The following is a 17,180-nucleotide window of genomic DNA, read 5'->3' as shown; positions in this document are numbered from 1 at the left end:
AATAATAATAAAATTTAATTTTATGCGTAGTAAAAAGGAATAGATTCACAGAGGGGTGCTCGTTTACCACTTTTCTTCGGCCTTGCTCTTCTTCAACCGCGACGAGCCGACGAGGTCTGGCGAAGGGCGAACTGCGAAGGCGAAGGGAAGGGTTTGGTGGCGAAAGACGAACAACGAACGGTCGACGGTGAACCACCAGAACCGGCGAAGGCGAAGGGAAGGATTTGGTGGTGAAGGACGAACAACGAACGGTCGACGGTGAGCTGCCGGAACTGGCGAAGGCGAAAAGAAGGGTTTCTGGATTTGGTGGTGTTTTAGGGTTTGGTGGCGAAGGGCGAACTGGCGAAGGGCGAAGGCGAACTGGCGAAGGCGCAAGCGAAGGGGGAAGGCGAACTAGCGAAGGGCGAAGGCGCGAAGGTGAACTGGCGAACGGTGAACTGGCGAAGGGCGAAGGTGCGAGCGAAGGTCAATTCAAATCGGGAGATTCAGAGCGAAAGGTGAACGGTTTGGTGACGTTGATTTGGTGGCATTTTAAGGATTTTTTTTTATTTGGGGCCGGCGAAGGTGCGAGCGAAGGTCAGTTCAAATCAGGAGATTCGGAACGAAAAGTGAACTATTTGGTGACATTTTAGGATTTGATGGCGTTTTAAGAATTTTTTTTATTTGGGGCCCTAACCAGCTAAATCGATTAATAAAAATATTTTAATAATTTTTATTTACTTAAAATATATACATTAATGTATTAAAATGGGGGCCCTAGTGGCCTATGCCTAGAGCCGGCCCTGCGTGCGGCTTAGATGGAACGACAAAAACACAATTGTGCAACTATTACAAAAGCTTGGTGGATAAGTTGAGAGAATGAAATAAGATCGTGTGATTGGGCCCGAGATGATTATATATATAATATATATAATAATAAATTCGTGGATGATTTAATTAAGATTGTGATAGAAGAAAACTAATCAATTAGGTTTATTTAAACCTAGGGTTTAGTGTGACTCTTTCTTTTACTCATTTTCTAAAAAATATACATCCTCATAATCGTTCGTTGGTGATCTTGTGCCTTTCTCCTCTCTCGTCAATGTTCCCACACCCTTTTCCTCGTTCGCACAGTGATCTCATATCTTTCTCCTCTCTCGTCGATAATCATCGATGATTTTCTTTTTCTTTTTAATTTTTTTCCATGATAAAAACAAAAAAAATAGGGTTCTTCATTTATTTGATGCAAAGCAAAATAATAATCTTTTTAAAAATAAAATTGATTTTTTTAATTATATAAAGGAAAAAATGATCACTTTCATTTAATACTATTTGTAAATCTTTACAATATAAATATAAATATAAATATATGAATATTGTTATTACATTAGATTAGTTTTAATGATTATAGAAAAATATATTCACATTTGTGATTTCTACACAAGAAATTATAAATGAAATGAATATAAAATTAAAATTTTATGAAAATATAAAATTAAAACAAACAAATAATTTGATGAGAATGAAACTAATGTGGTAAAATTTTTACCTAAAAATCTTTTAAAATTAATTATGTTAATTATATTATTCATCATGCCATTTCTTCACTTCAAAATAGATTTGAATAATTTAAGATATAGAAAATAATTTTGATATTTTGTATGAGGTAGAAAAGTTAAAATTGTTTGGGGATGATTTTCTAAAAAATTGTTTTTGAACTTTAAAATTTTTTTAAACATGACATGTTATCTCATAGATGATTTAGATTTATTTTTAAAATTAAAAATTTTAAAAAAATAATAAACTCAAATTAAAAAACATACTAAATTTTAAAAAAAATTTATTTTTTTAATACATATAACTTTTAAAATACTACTAACACCTTAAATAATATCTCAAGATTAATATAGCTTCAACGGTTATTATTTTTAATTAAAATTAATAAAATTTTATTTACGTTAAATAATATTTTTTAAAAATTAAATAATTTAATAAATCAAAAAGATATATTATTCAAATTTATATAACTTTATATCTTAGAAAATTAGAAAATTATATTATATATAAAATTTATATTTATAAAAAAAAATTAAAGATTTTAATATATATATATTTTTTGCCTATGCCTCGATAATTGGTGAGACGGCCCTATCACCGCCGCAGCCCTTTCCTCTTCTCCTCACCTCCCGCCTCCCATCACGAGCAGCCAGCGAACATCCCCCGCCTGTCGCCGCTGTTCACCGCCGTGTGCAGCCGCCGCGAGCAGCCTCAGCCCCGCCGGCCTTCCCTGTTTCTCGTCGTGAGTTGCTGCCGCTTCCTTTTCTCCCACAGCAAGCAGCCGCCGATTGCCACCTTTGATTCATACTTCCGCTTGATATTCTCTCAGATAAGAAGAAAATACGAAAGGAAAAAGGAGGTGAGGTTTTAATTAAAGGATTTAATCAAGAGGGAGCAAACAGTGTGGTTTGATGATAATAATAGTTAAATGATATAAATTAAATAATATTTCCTAAATTATTTAGTTAATTATAAAAAAAGTAATTACTAAGTCATGTGATCCTATATTAAAATTTCAAACTGTTTTATTGTAGATTCAAGTCAAGGGAAATTCAATAATTAGTAAATTCTTAAGGTAATTCTATATTAGATGTGGATAGTTTTTCCTTGATCTCTATAGTTTTTTTTTTGACCTTAGTGCATGATTATTTCTTAGTATCTATTGATTAGGCGGTATTTATTTATTTATTTTATATCTATTTTATATGATTTTTGTGATTGACCTTTTGTTGTTTGTCATATTTTAGTCTATTTTGATATTTATGCGATCTCATTTGTTATTCATGCTTGGATTGATTATGTATGTATGATGTTATCATACTATAATATACTTATAGACTTATGCTTGTGCATTTATATCGTAGTATAGTTATATACTTAAGCTCGTATCTATATGGTAGTGATACTATATCCTAATATAGTCATATACTTATGCTAGTATATATATGTTTGTGATATCATACCGTAGTATAGTTATATACTTATGCTAGTGCATATATGTTAGTGATATCATACCCTAATATAATCATATGCTTATGTTAGTGATACTTGATACTATACCTTAGTATAGTTGTACATGTATGTTCGTGCCTATACATTATAGATATCATATCGTAGAAAAGTGGTAGAGTATGCTACTCAGTTATATTCTTCGGACTAATATCTAGGATTACTTGATTCCGACCCCTTTGTTTTTACTATATTTATGATGATACCATTTACTGTATTTATGATGATACCATGGAATTAGTTGAGATATTATGACTAGATGACTAGTATTTTCTTGATTTAGGTTGTTACTATTTTATTATTGTTGTTATACTTATATACATGTTGTGATACTTATATATAGGATCGATTCAATGTTAGAGAGGGAGGGTGAATAATATTATGACTTTTATTAATTTAAAAAAATAAAAAATAATTTTAAAAATATTGACAGAATAATACAATGGAATAAAGATAAATACTCAAATCAAGTATTTTAAAAATACTAATATTTTTTAAATTAACTGATAAAACATGTAACAATTATAAAGATGCGCAACATAAATAAATTGATTCATATTTTGATTAACTTATTTCTAGAAATATTTTAGAGGTGGAGAAATTTTAAAAGAATCTAAAAATAAAACACAATAATATAAGAATGTACGACAACTAAGAAATAATAATGTTACGCTTATGTTGCTGTATATAGAGAATCAAGCATGAAGTTACAACGTGTAGCGTTCGAAGAGCACTGAATGTGAGCAGGAGCACGTCGAGAATGATTGAAAATAAGATGCATGAAAGCTCTGCTTCGTGGGCTCCTTTTATAGACATTCTTCGAATACTGACGTGTCACCTTCCGGTTGATTGGACTATCCCCAGTTGCTTGGGAGTCTACTGACATTGCTGCAATGTTTATCCAGTAATAAATGTTATCCGCAATCCAGGTTGACTGGGCTCCCTTCGATCACCTGAAATTATGTCAATTTTCACTTTTGACCTGCTTTACCGAATCGTTGGATCTTATCCATATTGGTCGTCTAAAATCATCTACGATCGTTGGATGCTACGGTTGCCCACTTTTCCTCGCTCTAGTCTCTTGTGAAACCTCGACTCCAATAGTCGAAGGTTATCTCCAACCAGTTGCCTGGGCTCCCTCTCGGTCGCTTGGAACTGTCGTTACTTCCCTTACACTTAATATGGTAATCATTATGATATAGATTTTAACTTTACTCGTACATACTTTGACTAAATATTCAACTTCTAGCTAACCCATCTAGTGTGATCTACTAAGCTACAACTCTCAGCTACCTTCACTTGGACTTGTTTGCTAAGCCACAACTCTTAGCTGTTTTCTCTTGGACTTGTCTGCCGAGCCACAACTTTCAGCTGTCTATACTTGGACTTGTTCTGCCTAGTTTTCAACTAGGATTTTTCTATTTAGTTTCCAACCAAGACTTCACCAACTGCCTGGTTCTCAACTAGAACTTCGCACTTGCCTAGCTTCACTAGGACTTAATCAGTTGCTTGGTTCTCAACCAGGACTTGCACCACCTAGCCCGCTAGGATTTCTATTATCTAGTTCTTAACCAGGATTTGTCCACTTGTCAAGTTTCTTGCACTTGCACACTTGACAATATCCATCAGTACACATACTAACTTTAAACTTATCTATATATCAAAATATAGGTTCGATGTTGTGCTCCCAGTACTAACATTATATACATGCTATTATACTTATATACATCTTGACTATCCACGATCCTCGTTCATGGTAACATGTTGCACATAGGTAGTAGCTAGATAGCTACCTCACCCTGTCTACCCATGAGACTCATTCGTGGTAGCATGTTATTCCCCGTAGAAAGTGGTCATTTGTACACCTTGGCTACTCATGAGACCCATTCATGGTAGTATGTTGTTGCGCACAATCATTAGTTAGATAGCTACGTGTACACTCTCTGCCCATGAGAATCATTTGTGGTAGCATGTTATTGTGCATAGACAGAGATCATCATACACCTTGACTGCCCACGAGAACCATTCGTAGTAGTTTGTTGTTGCCCACACTCAGACCTTGTTATGTGTAGAATCTTGATTGATTGTTATTGTAGATTGTTTGTCATATTTTGTTGAATAGATTAGTGATTGATTATATTGATATCCTTGATATCTGATAGTAGGTGAGATCACTTGAGATCATTTTGTTTAACCTACTTGGTTGATTAGGTTAGTAGATGATTATATTATTATTTTTGCTTTTGTTAGTGAATAGTTATGTTGGTGCTCTTACTTTTATTAGTAAGTAACATTAACTATTTTCCTTTGATCTCCATACATTATTTCGTTTCATGCATTATCTTTCTATATATCTACGGAGTCATTTGTACTCACTACCCCTTGTTTTCCTTTGAACTCCAGGTTAGCCAGTAGAGGATATGTTGCGTTGACTATCCCAACGTTGCTCAAATATTATCGCTTGTCGGTCCCACTTCATATCGAATATTGATTTTCATTGAATTATTTTGATGTTTCCTTTCTACTACTATTTTGGTTTGCTTGTTGTTTCGGATCGAATCTTCGAGTTTTGTTAAAATAGTAATATTGTTTACTTGATTTAGTTTTGAATATGTACACATGAACATGCATACATGCATTGCCATTTAGGAATTTTAGTATTTTATATTGCATTGGTGTTTGCATTGATATTCGGTTTTGGGTGAACAAAGTTTTGTTCCTAGTCTTTCTCATATTGTCACTAGGGGTATCTCTAATTTGATAGACAAGTATACCCTCGGGGTGTGACAGAGATACTATGAGTTGAGGCCACATGGCTAAGCTGGTATTATATAGCATAAGGGATTGTTATAATGTAACGCACACCAAATCCCGCCCCGACTAGGAAAAGGAGCTCGATCCCGTAGACCGTTAAGATAGTGGTTGAAGATTGAGACTGCTGGGCCGTTGAGAAACAGAGTCGAAGTCGTGTTGTTGCGTTTCTCTATGTGTGTTTTAAATTTTTTATTTCATTAAACAAGCAACAGAAACATAATAATCTATATAGTTACCACACATGCATAAAAGACCACAAGAGGATACACATGCATGCAGACATAATCATAAAAAAAGATTATATAAATAAATTATACCTGTTGGATGATATGAAGCGAAAACGACATTAACTAGCAACCTTCAAAAAAGATTATACCTCCGAGTAGCCCAACATGGTTTGAAATCCCTTCTTCAACCCAACCTGGTTTAACTTATTTAATCTAGCGGCTTCCTCATGCAGAGGAGTCCTAGCTCGGTTAATCTTCTTTAAATCCTTGCCAAGCTGATCCTCTTCTACTCAACATTTCTATCGGACTTTATTCAACTATGCTTCTTAGTTCGACTTGGAGGAGGGACATGTGATGGGGTCCGGGATTCCCGTCCAACAACTTTCTCATGCAGAGGAATTCTTATCGAGCTAATCCTCTTCAACCCAACACTTCTATCGAACTTCATTCGACTCTACTCCTTAGTTCGATCCGGAGTTACTCCTGAACATCTAGAGCTGTCAAACGGACCAACCCATGGCAGGGCGGGCCAACCTATGGCGGGGCGGGGGCGGACCGACCCACCAACATGGCGGGTTGGGAAATCTCCAATCCAACCCAACTTAAGGCGGGCCGCGGGTTAGGCGGGCCAACCCACGGGTCTATTAAAAAATAAAAAAATATTAAAAATATTAAAAATTTTAAGTTGAAATTATAATTTAAATTGACTAAGTTGAAAATTTTAAGTTTGAATTATAATTTTTAAACTTGAATTATAATTTAAATGGATCAAATCTACTAATTCATTGAGTTTTCTACTTTAATTTTAAAATTTAAAATAAATAAATAAACTTTCTCAACCCGCGGGCCAACCTAAGCCCGCCGCGGGCCAACCCACGCGGATCGCGGGCCTAGGCGGGCCAACCCATCTAAATTCATCTTAAAATAGGTTGATAAAATTTTAACCCAACCCGCCTAAATTACTTAGCGGGGCGGGCCAATCCGACGGGCCTAACTTAACTTGACGGCTATATGAACATCTGACCTTGTAGGATTCTTTTAACACTAGAGTGAATAGTGTAAAAAAAGTTTGTTATCTATTTTATCAAAGATGTTAATAGCACAACGGAATAAAAAAAATGAACAAAGCAAGAAAGAACACAAGTTTTAACGTGGTTCGGCAACCCCTGTGTCCCTACTCCACCTATGTCTCAATCGTGAACACTAGTGATTTTTTCCTTTTCAAAAATTTTCTGGAGGCGAAGAAACCTTTTACACTTTGTAAGACACAAACACATGTAAAATAATAAGTATAGTAATAAGAAAACAAACAAACTCATGTTTTCGATTTAGAAGTCCTGAGTGCCGTGACATTTCTCCCGGTGCTTCTTGGATCACACGAGTAGAGCTTGAGCACTTTTCTAAGCACAAAAATGAGAGATGTTAATTGCAAGTGTTGTCTAAAGAGGTTGCCTCAAGTCCTTTCTTATATGGCTCGATTGACACTCCTCCGATAGACTGAATACTCCTCCGATTAACTATACCTCCGTTGACTCAACTACAAACTCGATCCTTTTCGAGCTATATTTTGGCCTTCCAGTCGACTGGAATACCCTCTGATCGCTTGAAACTTAGTCAAAACTCATCCATTGATTGAATTGCTCGAACATGATAGAGTTAGCTTCAGGTCGATTGGGCCGTAGGTCACCTAGAAGTTCGGGTCGTCTAGAATTCTAAGTCGCCTGGAACCTTTGACTCTCTTGGGAATTGTTGAGGACGACTGGAATTGTTTACCCTTCCAAACTTAGTCCAGTTCTTTTGAAGAAGCTCCGATCTTTCGAGTCTGCATCTAGCATGCAAGCAACACACAAAACATATAAAATCTAGTACTTGATTTACCTAACCTATTAGGTTCACTTACATAGAGTTTACTTCTCTAAGCCTTCTTTCTTTGTCAAGTGTCCAACTTTCAACTGACTCATCTTAGACTTAACCTAGTTTCCAACTAGGCCTTTTACTGTCTAACTTCGCTAGGACTTTCACTAGCTTAGTTCTTAACTAGGCTTTTCACTGCCTAGTTCCGTTAGGACTTCCACTATTTGGTTTTCAATTAGGACTTTCACTATCTAAACCTGCTAGCATCCCACTTGGAGATTCTTTTCCGTTGGCTATATAAGGATAGATGGAGATAAATTAAAGGGGATAGATTTTCCTATTACTCGCAGAGTTAATGTTTCTCCATCACCAATCTCTCTTCTTTTTTTTAAAGCATTTCTTTTTTTCACGTTTCCACGAGCTTTATCTTCAACCTAGTGTTGACTTGACTGTCGGAGGGACTATGTCGTTAACGCTGACCCCCCACTGACGCGCTTTAAGTTGACTCGCAGGCCACCCGGAGCATGTTGGAGAATTGAAGTTTTGGTCTCAAAAGGCAAAAGGAGAAGAGGAGCCCGAGCAGGCAAAAAATGGATATCATTAAAAAAAATTTTTAAAAATTGATTGATTTGTTGATTTTTACAATAAATCTTCATTTATAATGCATGTGCAATGAGAAAAAAAATGCATATTCTTTAAAATGTTTGATCGGTTGTTTTAGTCTACTTGTCTTTTCCTTCCTTTCTTTCTCCAACCTTATCGAAAATTTTTATCATGTATAGTTTTTGATCCGGTGGGATAATGACACCTCATCAAGGATAAAGTCATAAGACCGGTTCATTTTTTAAGATTAAGAAATCTTAACAATCGGTTCACCCAAAGAATAAGAAAAATATCTCGAAATATTTCTTAAACAAATATTTTAGAATCTTTCTAAAAAAAATGGAACGGATATCTTAGAATATTTCTTAAACGGATGTTAATATTTCAGAGATCAACTACTATAAAAAGATAACTCATGTCCATGGGTACAGGTACGCACACATCTATCCTAATTTCCTCCAAGTCATTATACTCCTTCCTCGTACCAAATCCTAACTTGAGCGTTGGAGTGGCTTGTCGGGGCCCACCTCCGGCGCCATTCTAACTCTCTTTCTGAGTACTTTTCAGGTCCTCTCATCTCTTCGGATGATTCTTTTCGAGGAGCGTGCACGTCAGTAGTTCTGAATTGGGGTTTGAACCATCCACGGTGTATTGGTTCAAATTTATTGATTTGTTGATTTTTACAATAAATTTTCATTTATAATGCATGTGCAATGAGAAAAAAATGCATATTCTTTAAAATGTTTGATTGGTTGTTTTATTCTACTGGTTTTTTCCTTCCTTTCCTTCTCCAACCTTATCGAAAATTTTTATCATGTATAGTTCCCTAAGTTTTAAACAAACTACTTGGTTAAAAGCATATAAGTGCTTTATATTCTTGGCAATCTTAATCATGATACCACATAAGGTATACTTATCAGTCCTTATTGGTAATGGTAGACAAATACCACAGCGCCATGAATAAACACAGTCTAAACACCTAGTGTCATTCATGTTCTTACTTCATAAATCCATCACACTTATTTATGAGCTATCTACATGGGTCACATAAAAAAAAAATCAACCTCAAGAATGTTGGACACGTTAAATTATCAAAATGGCTTGAATTGAATTGAAAGTTGCCTTAGAAAAGCTCAAATTAATTGAATCAATTGAACTTTTCTCAATCAAGATTGTGGACCCAAATCAGGCCACATCCTTGATTGGGTTGCATGCCCTAGCTAGGTTATGTCTAGTTGGGTCATACTTAGTTAAGTTATGCCTAGTTGAGCCATGTCTAGTTAAATTAAGCTAGATCTAAGATTGAGCATTGCTTATCACATTGAGTCCATCTAACCCAATGTGCTACTAATTAACTCTTTAGTCCAATTAACATCATATCAATTGATCTCAAAATCTATAGAAAATTAATTAGGATTTAGCACAACCATATAATTTCTCTAATCACCTGTATAATTTTTTAAAGTGAAATTTTTTATTTGTAATTTCAATTTATTGTTTTATAAAAAAATAGACTTGAAATTTTAAATAAAATAAAATTAAAAAGTTTAAGCCGCCGGTTCCCTCATCCCTGCTTGCGGTCGCATGGGATCGAAGCTGCAGAAACTGGAAAACGAAAACCCTTTCCTCCGCCTCATCTTCCTCCGCTTATCCAAACCCTAGCAAGTCCCGTCGGTACTCCGTCGACGCCGTCCTCCGGCTCCAAGGCTCTGCGATACTAACACAAACAGAGACCCTCCTCACATAAACTCTAACAGCAGCTCCTCCTCATCCTCCTGGTGGTTGTCCTCTTCACGGACCTCGCCCTTGTGCTCACCATCAATCTCGAATTAGAGCACATCAAGGTAGAATAAGATATTGCTTCCGAATTTCTTTGCTCCTCCCTCCCGCCCTTGCTCATGTCGGTGGCGCCGTTTCTTTCTCATCTTGTCATGTAAACATCAATGATATGTTGTAACTAATTGGGATGGGTGCTCGGGTAAATCATGCTTATTTGCCCTAAGGTAAAGGCCGTCTCATCCTTTTCTTATTATTTTCTATTGATCTATCGAATCTCTTTGAAGAAAGACTCTTATCATTCCAAAGGTGCTCCCATTCCTCAAAGCCTGGCTGAGAGTCAATCCCTCTCCTTCTTCGTTCATGAGTTGCCCAAACTCTATGCTCGTACGCTACCTACAGTTGCTTCGCTCCTCCCCAACTCATTGAAGCTGGGCTATTCAAAGCATCGACGAGATTAAGGAGTGGAACAACTACCTATTTGGTTGATTCTTGCCCTGGGTTGAACTCTATATATATATATACCCCATTCCTGTGTTGTTGGGTAAGGGTTCTCGCTTCGCATTAGGGTTCTCAAGTACCTCTCCAGTCTCCTCCGCTTCGTATATTCCGCTTTCTTTTGACTTTTCTCTATTCGTTAAGGTACTTTCTCAGTCTGCTTCCCGTCCAGGACGCTAAATCCTGTCCAGGTCGAATTCCTTCTTAGACCACCCGTCCAGGACGCTAAATCCCATCATTTCTCGTCTACTGCCGCCGCGAGGAGAAGGACAAGCGGCTCGGAACCGCCCGCGAGAAGGGATCTCAACTACTCTTTTTGCCTTCGGCGTGAGGTTCGATTCGACACCTCTATAGATCTGTGAAACTGTTAACGTAGTCTTTAAGAGAATTTGGTCCTTTTTATTCAATAAAGAGGATCTCCACCCCTCGTGACGTTTTATTGGCTTTATTAAAGTTTTTTGCCTTATTAGATTTTTTTTTTGTTGTAGAATTTTTTCCTATGTTATATCACCTCGTTATTGTTTGTTGTTGTTGTCTCTGATTAGGATTTGCCTACAGGTTGAAGAAATTCAAAATGAGGCTGTTGAAGGTAGCAACATGTAACCTAAACCAATGGGCCATGGATTTTGATACCAATTTGCGGAATATCAAAGAATCAATCTCCAGGGCTAAAGAAGCAGGAGCTGTTATCAGGATTGGCCCAGAGCTCGAAATTACTGGTTATGGTTGTGAAGATCATTTTCTAGAACAGGACACAGTTACCCATGCGTGAGTCCTCTATCTTTGTAGGACTGTAGTTTTTGGTTACAATTTAATTGCATTTGCGCCTAGTTTTTTTTTTCTTTTCTATTACTGATTCATGTTGCAAGGTAAAAATAACCATTTGATAGAACAATTCTGTTCTCGGCATCCTAGGTTGTAATAAAAGAAATTAAGAGCTTTTTGTTTAGCTACAGTATGATGCCTGAACTGATATTTTATTATAGGTACAATAAATCTAAGAACTAATATCATCGATTTGGACCTCTTGATTATTTTGACAATTAAGTTTATTACTTTGATATGTGTAAAAAGGATTTTGACTCACTTTTGTAATATACATATAGTCTTTTTCATCTTCAAGAACCAACCATTTCTTAATATAAGATAGAGTGAAACTTATGAAAATGTCAGAATTTTTTTAAATAAAAAATGATGATAACCTGCACCAATGTTACCAACCTCCTAGATTTCAGCTATCAAGTTTGGAATAAATAGTTCTTCTTTCAATGTCATATAGTTGTATGAATAACTAAAAGAATAGAACATGTGAATTGCTATTTAATGAGACATTGTTTTGTAATATTGAACTAAGTGAAATGGTGGATAGCATTGTAGAGCCTTTTCAATTTCATAAAACATGATACCTAATTGATGTTGAGAACATGTTAGTAATAATGACTAGAGATGATTCAAATTTAAAAGGTCTCTCTACTTTCTACCAAGAATTGTTGTTGGCAAACTTATACGGTGGATGGCGATTAAGGATTCTACCTTCTTCAGATGGAACCTAATTCCAAATTAAGTGGGCGTTGCTGCTTGTAGGAGTTTCCAAAATGCTAAACCCAACTAGTAGGTCAATCGTTCTAGTGACCATTTTCAAGTTAGCTTGATAAAAATTTTTGAATTGCCATATGCCAGTCAGCTAACCAAGTATTTTTGAAGTCGTGCTAACATAAGATGACTTAATCAGCACTGTTTGTGACTATGAAAGTTATTCAAGATTTTTTTGTACCTCACTGCATGAGTGAAACATTAACTAGCTTACATATTTATTTAGTTAACATAAAATGACTTAATCAACACTGTTTGTGACTATGAAAAGCTATTCATTTTTTTTTGTACCTCACTGCATGAGTGAAACATTAAGTAGCTTTGTTAATAGTTGATAAAATAAATGATCAGAAATTGTTTTAGAGACGATTGGTTTTACTAGACATAATTGCATAGTGGATTTACTGTGCTTATAAATCTTCTTCCTTTTTAACTAATCAAATTTATACAATTGTCTGCAGATGGGAATGCTTAAAAGACATTCTTCTAGGGGATTGGACTGAAAACATATTGTGTAGCATAGGTATGCCAATTATTCACGGCGGTGTTAGATACAATTGCCAAGTTTTCTGCTTGAACCGAAGAATACTGATGATCCGACCAAAGATGTGCCTTGCAAATGATGGAAATTACAGGGAATTTCGTTGGTTCTCAGCTTGGACTTCTAAGGACAAGCTAATTGAGTTCCAAATCCCCATAGATATTTCTGAGTCCCTATCACAGCAGTCGGCACCATTTGGCTATGGCTATATTCAGCTTTTAGATGTGTAAGTACCTTGTAGATGATTCTTAATCAAGTAGCATGATGTTTATCTTTTTGCTGTTTTTTCCTTGATTATACATGTAGTTGTAGTTATTTTATAATGTAACATCTACTTGCTAAATGATAGTTATAGTAAAAATTATTTTATTTCTGCATTTTCTCAGTGTTATTTCTAACATCCTCTCCTGGTTTTATACACTAAGTTGTACCTTTTATGATGAACCATGAAAATTCAGTCTATAGAGAATGATTATTAATAGAAGATTCATTCATGATGCTAAACTGTCACTCCTTTGTAAATACTTGGCGTATCTATGATCAATAGTTACTTAACTGGAACTATTGGGTATTTATTATAATTTTAAAGTTTCATTACATGTCTAGCCATTGCTTGGTTCAATTTGGGGGTTGTTTGTCCAAAAGATGTTTTTCTTTATATCATTACAGTTTGGCATTCCTTGATGGGAGAGGTATATATTTTAATGGTAGAAAGCTGAATTTCCTTAGAAATGGCTAAAATGTGCTTCAACTGTTATGGATTGATGATGACAATATAAATGAACATAGGAAAGATCTAAATATAATCTGATAATAAAATAATATATAGGTAGAGGGGACAGACTAGCTGAGTGGTTAGCCCCAAGAACTACTGCCTAATCAATGTTGTCTATGAGCAGCCGATTCCTACGACCTCCCACACATCATCTTCCCCATTGCATGCTGCACTGTGCGCTGTGCGTGAGCCATGGTTTCTTTCTGTTTGTCTTCAGATCTGGGCGGCTTTTCAATTGCAGCAACTACTAGCAATGCACTAGATCCAGTGTTGTAGATTGCATGGTAACTCGTGGCTTTGCAACCAATTCCAGCTTGGTCTAGAGTTGTCTTCACATTTGATTACTACTGTGGTTAATTTCCGTTGTTGATTGACCAAGTATAACTTAAAGCACGACAGCAGCTGTATGGGGCAATCTCTACCCCAGTTTTTAATATAGGAGCTCATAATGCCGTTGGCACAATATAATCTACTCTCATCTTTTCCATTCTGAGCAGCAGTCCAAGTCATGGAAAGAAAGCCTAGGCGTGTTGCATCTTCTTTTGCTTCAGCTGTGAAGATTACATGTAGATTTTTTAAGAATATTGCTTCCTTCCATTCAAAATAATGGATTTGACTACTTCAGCTCTTTCTTATCCTAAAACTCGTATGACTTTTCTAATAGTAACCCTTTTATTACTAAATGCATTGTTACTATAATGCTTACTTCAGTCCTAAGCTTCTTAAATTACCTGTCTCAATCCGTGACACCCTTTGTAACAAAGAGACTTTAGCGCCTGTGTGACGATTGACTGAGTTAAAACCTGGAATTTAGATTTAAGAGCTATTAAGCATATGTCTCTCCACTTTGGCCATATGCCAATTATCTATCTTGTCTTGTCAATATCTCTTTTGCATATGTATCACAAATCAGTAAAGGGAATTGATCAGGTCACTGCTTTTTGTGTCTACTACAAACTAAGTAATTGTTTCCATTTAGGGTGACAGCCAATCAAGTTGACTTTATTTCCATTTAGGGACAACAGCGGGTCAAGTGCCAACAATTTTGGATAGTACCCAAACCTGTATTTGTTTAAACATACACTAGCTGTTCCGTCTAGCATGTGTTTCATATGATAAAAGGCTACCAATCCTGTTGGTACCCAACATAAGCTAGAAGATCAGGGCACCCATGTGTACCTGACTTAAATGAGAAAAATATGTGGTACCTATGGATACTCCGGGTGCCTACAATTTTAAGTGTACCCGAATCAGATCTGAATCCAATTACAAGTATAATTGGATACCTAAATTGACTTCAATGAGTTGGGTGCTGGATATCTGATTATTGGTAATTACTGGGTGTTCATTGCCATACTTATTTCAAGGTAAGAGTTACTAAACATGCTTTTTTGCATTGTTTTCTTTGGTCCAATATGTTATTTTAGGTTACTAGTCATATGATACCAGATTTGACCACCAGATTTTGGTTTGATGTGTATTTGTTGTTAAAAATACCATTATTTAATAAAATATTATGTTGTCGAGCTTGTTAGTGGGAAGTAATTCTCTGCTTAGACTACAATCTGGTTTGACTTTTTTGGCTTTAAATATTCTCAGATAAACTTATCATTTGAGCCTGTATCTCATTATGGTCTCATAAGCCAGTGCTTTTTAGATGAAATCAGTAGTAATGAAACCATTTTGGTCATACCAAATATAATCTATCAGACAACTGCTTACTGCTAAACTATTTAGTTTCTGTCATGGCTTTTTATCAGATCTGTTGCTGCTGAAACATGTGAAGAACTTTTTACAGCAAATGGTCCTCGAATTGCGTTAGCATTGAATGGTGTTGAAATTTTTACTAATGCTAGTGGAAGCCACCATCAACTAAGAAAACTTAATCTTCGAATGGATGCAATAAGAAATGCAACTCGTTTTTGTGGAGGTGTTTACGTGTACAGTAATCACCAAGGATGTGATGGTGGTCGCCTTTATTATGGTGTGTGATCTATCTTCTTGAACATTAATCTCTAATGTCCTTATTCCTGTTTTTTCTGGTGATATTGTTTGTTAAAATTACTTAATAAAATTTGTTTGGTATCTGCTTTTACTATTTCATAAACTGGATATATGTACAGTTTGACATCCTTCAGCATTTTTCTGATGGATGCAGAATGCTAACATTCTAGTCGTTGACAAAGGAAAAAAAAAGGAAGGGAAGAACAACAAAGTAAACTAAAATATTAACCAGGAATGGTCAAGGAAGTGAAGAACAACAATGTAATCTAAACTATTAACTAGAAAGGTCTTATCTCCTATTCTCATCCATAGCAGTCAATCAATGTCAGTGTCATTAGCTTTAGGAATACTTTAACTACTAACTGCAAAGAAAATCTGTATATGATGAGTATTTGAAACTTGGTAAGGTTGTATTCATAGATTTATTTATTATCTTGGATATGGTAGCTGGGCTAGAGTTGGTAACTAATTTTGACCGTGCTATCTATTGACTACATAACTACAAGATACTTTGATTTGCTCTTGATATTATCTATGTGCTCTCTTCCGTTGGATCACATGGATGACTATCTGTGTATTTCATGAAGGCAGAGACAATGGTGGTGGAAGACACTGATTGTGTTGATTTTCTTCTAATTGAATACCTTTTTGTTATGACTTTTTTCAGTGTCAAAGCTTGGAACTTGTATATAATATTGAACCTACTCATGTTGAGTTGGCTTATGCCAATAAAACTTGGAAAGATAATTGTATGCCCGAAATATGACGATCAGGATTCTAGCTGAATCAAATGATAGCTCAAATAATTTTGAAATGATCTTCTAGCCATGGAACCCTCCTGCTCGTAAGGAGAGGCGTGGTTCTCAGATTACTATGTATCTTATCGTTCCTTAATCATTATTTTTCTACTTGCTGCTATTTTAATTGACCTTATCAAGCAATAACTGAGAAAAATATTAGATGGTTTTGCCAGAGGGTTGTGGTTACCTTTTTCCCATTTAGCTTATTGGTTTATTTATATTTCAGTGAGGAATGCCACTTTCTAAAGCAGTATATATTTTTCTTATACTTAGAATAGTTTGCCTATTCACTCACAATTTCTCCGTCTTCTAATATTTCATGTTCTGTCTACACATCATTGTAGATCATAGCTTGATTTGATCAATGTTTTCTTGCAATTGGATTGTTGTTCTTGTTGTTGTTTTTTGTATGGAACTTTTTGCTCTACAACAGTGAATTACACTCGATCCTCTTTTTCATTTAGCATCTTCTTCTAACAGACGGATGTTCTTGCATTGCTATAAATGGTGACATTGTTGCTCAAGGGTCTCAATTTTCCTTGAAAGATGTTGAAGTTTCAACTGCCATTGTTGATCTAGATGCTGTAAGTTGTTCTTTCCAGTAAATATTATTGTATTTCTTTCTAGCAGATTAGCTATTGGAACATTGT

At 35.6% G+C, this 17,180-nt stretch overlaps 1 protein-coding gene across 2 annotated transcripts in view; it reads left to right on the top strand.

Moving 5' to 3' along the window:
- The first annotated feature begins 2,149 nt into the window (after positions 1-2,149).
- LOC141817237 (glutamine-dependent NAD(+) synthetase) overlaps positions 2,150-17,180 on the top strand; it is a 34,534-nt gene continuing 19,503 nt past the window's right edge. The window contains exons 1-5 of one of the 2 annotated variants that reach the window (XM_074704908.1): positions 2,150-2,395; positions 11,376-11,585; positions 12,872-13,177; positions 15,487-15,710; positions 17,011-17,114. In XM_074704908.1, the coding sequence (XP_074561009.1) occupies positions 11,392-11,585; positions 12,872-13,177; positions 15,487-15,710; positions 17,011-17,114 (828 nt within the window). In that variant the 5' untranslated portion in view covers positions 2,150-2,395; positions 11,376-11,391. The remainder of the gene's footprint in view (positions 2,396-11,375; positions 11,586-12,871; positions 13,178-15,486; positions 15,711-17,010; positions 17,115-17,180) is intronic. The other variant, XM_074704907.1, reaches the window with a different exon arrangement.

Source organism: Curcuma longa, unplaced genomic scaffold (genome assembly GCF_044706935.1).
Source record: "Curcuma longa cultivar G26 ecotype Majalengka, Jawa Barat unplaced genomic scaffold, ITB_CL_G26_1.1 contig_19768, whole genome shotgun sequence".
NCBI classification, from domain to species: Eukaryota; Viridiplantae; Streptophyta; class Magnoliopsida; order Zingiberales; family Zingiberaceae; genus Curcuma; species Curcuma longa.
The sequence above is the reverse complement of the archived record's forward strand: the minus strand, read 5'-3'. Positions and strand labels throughout refer to the sequence as shown.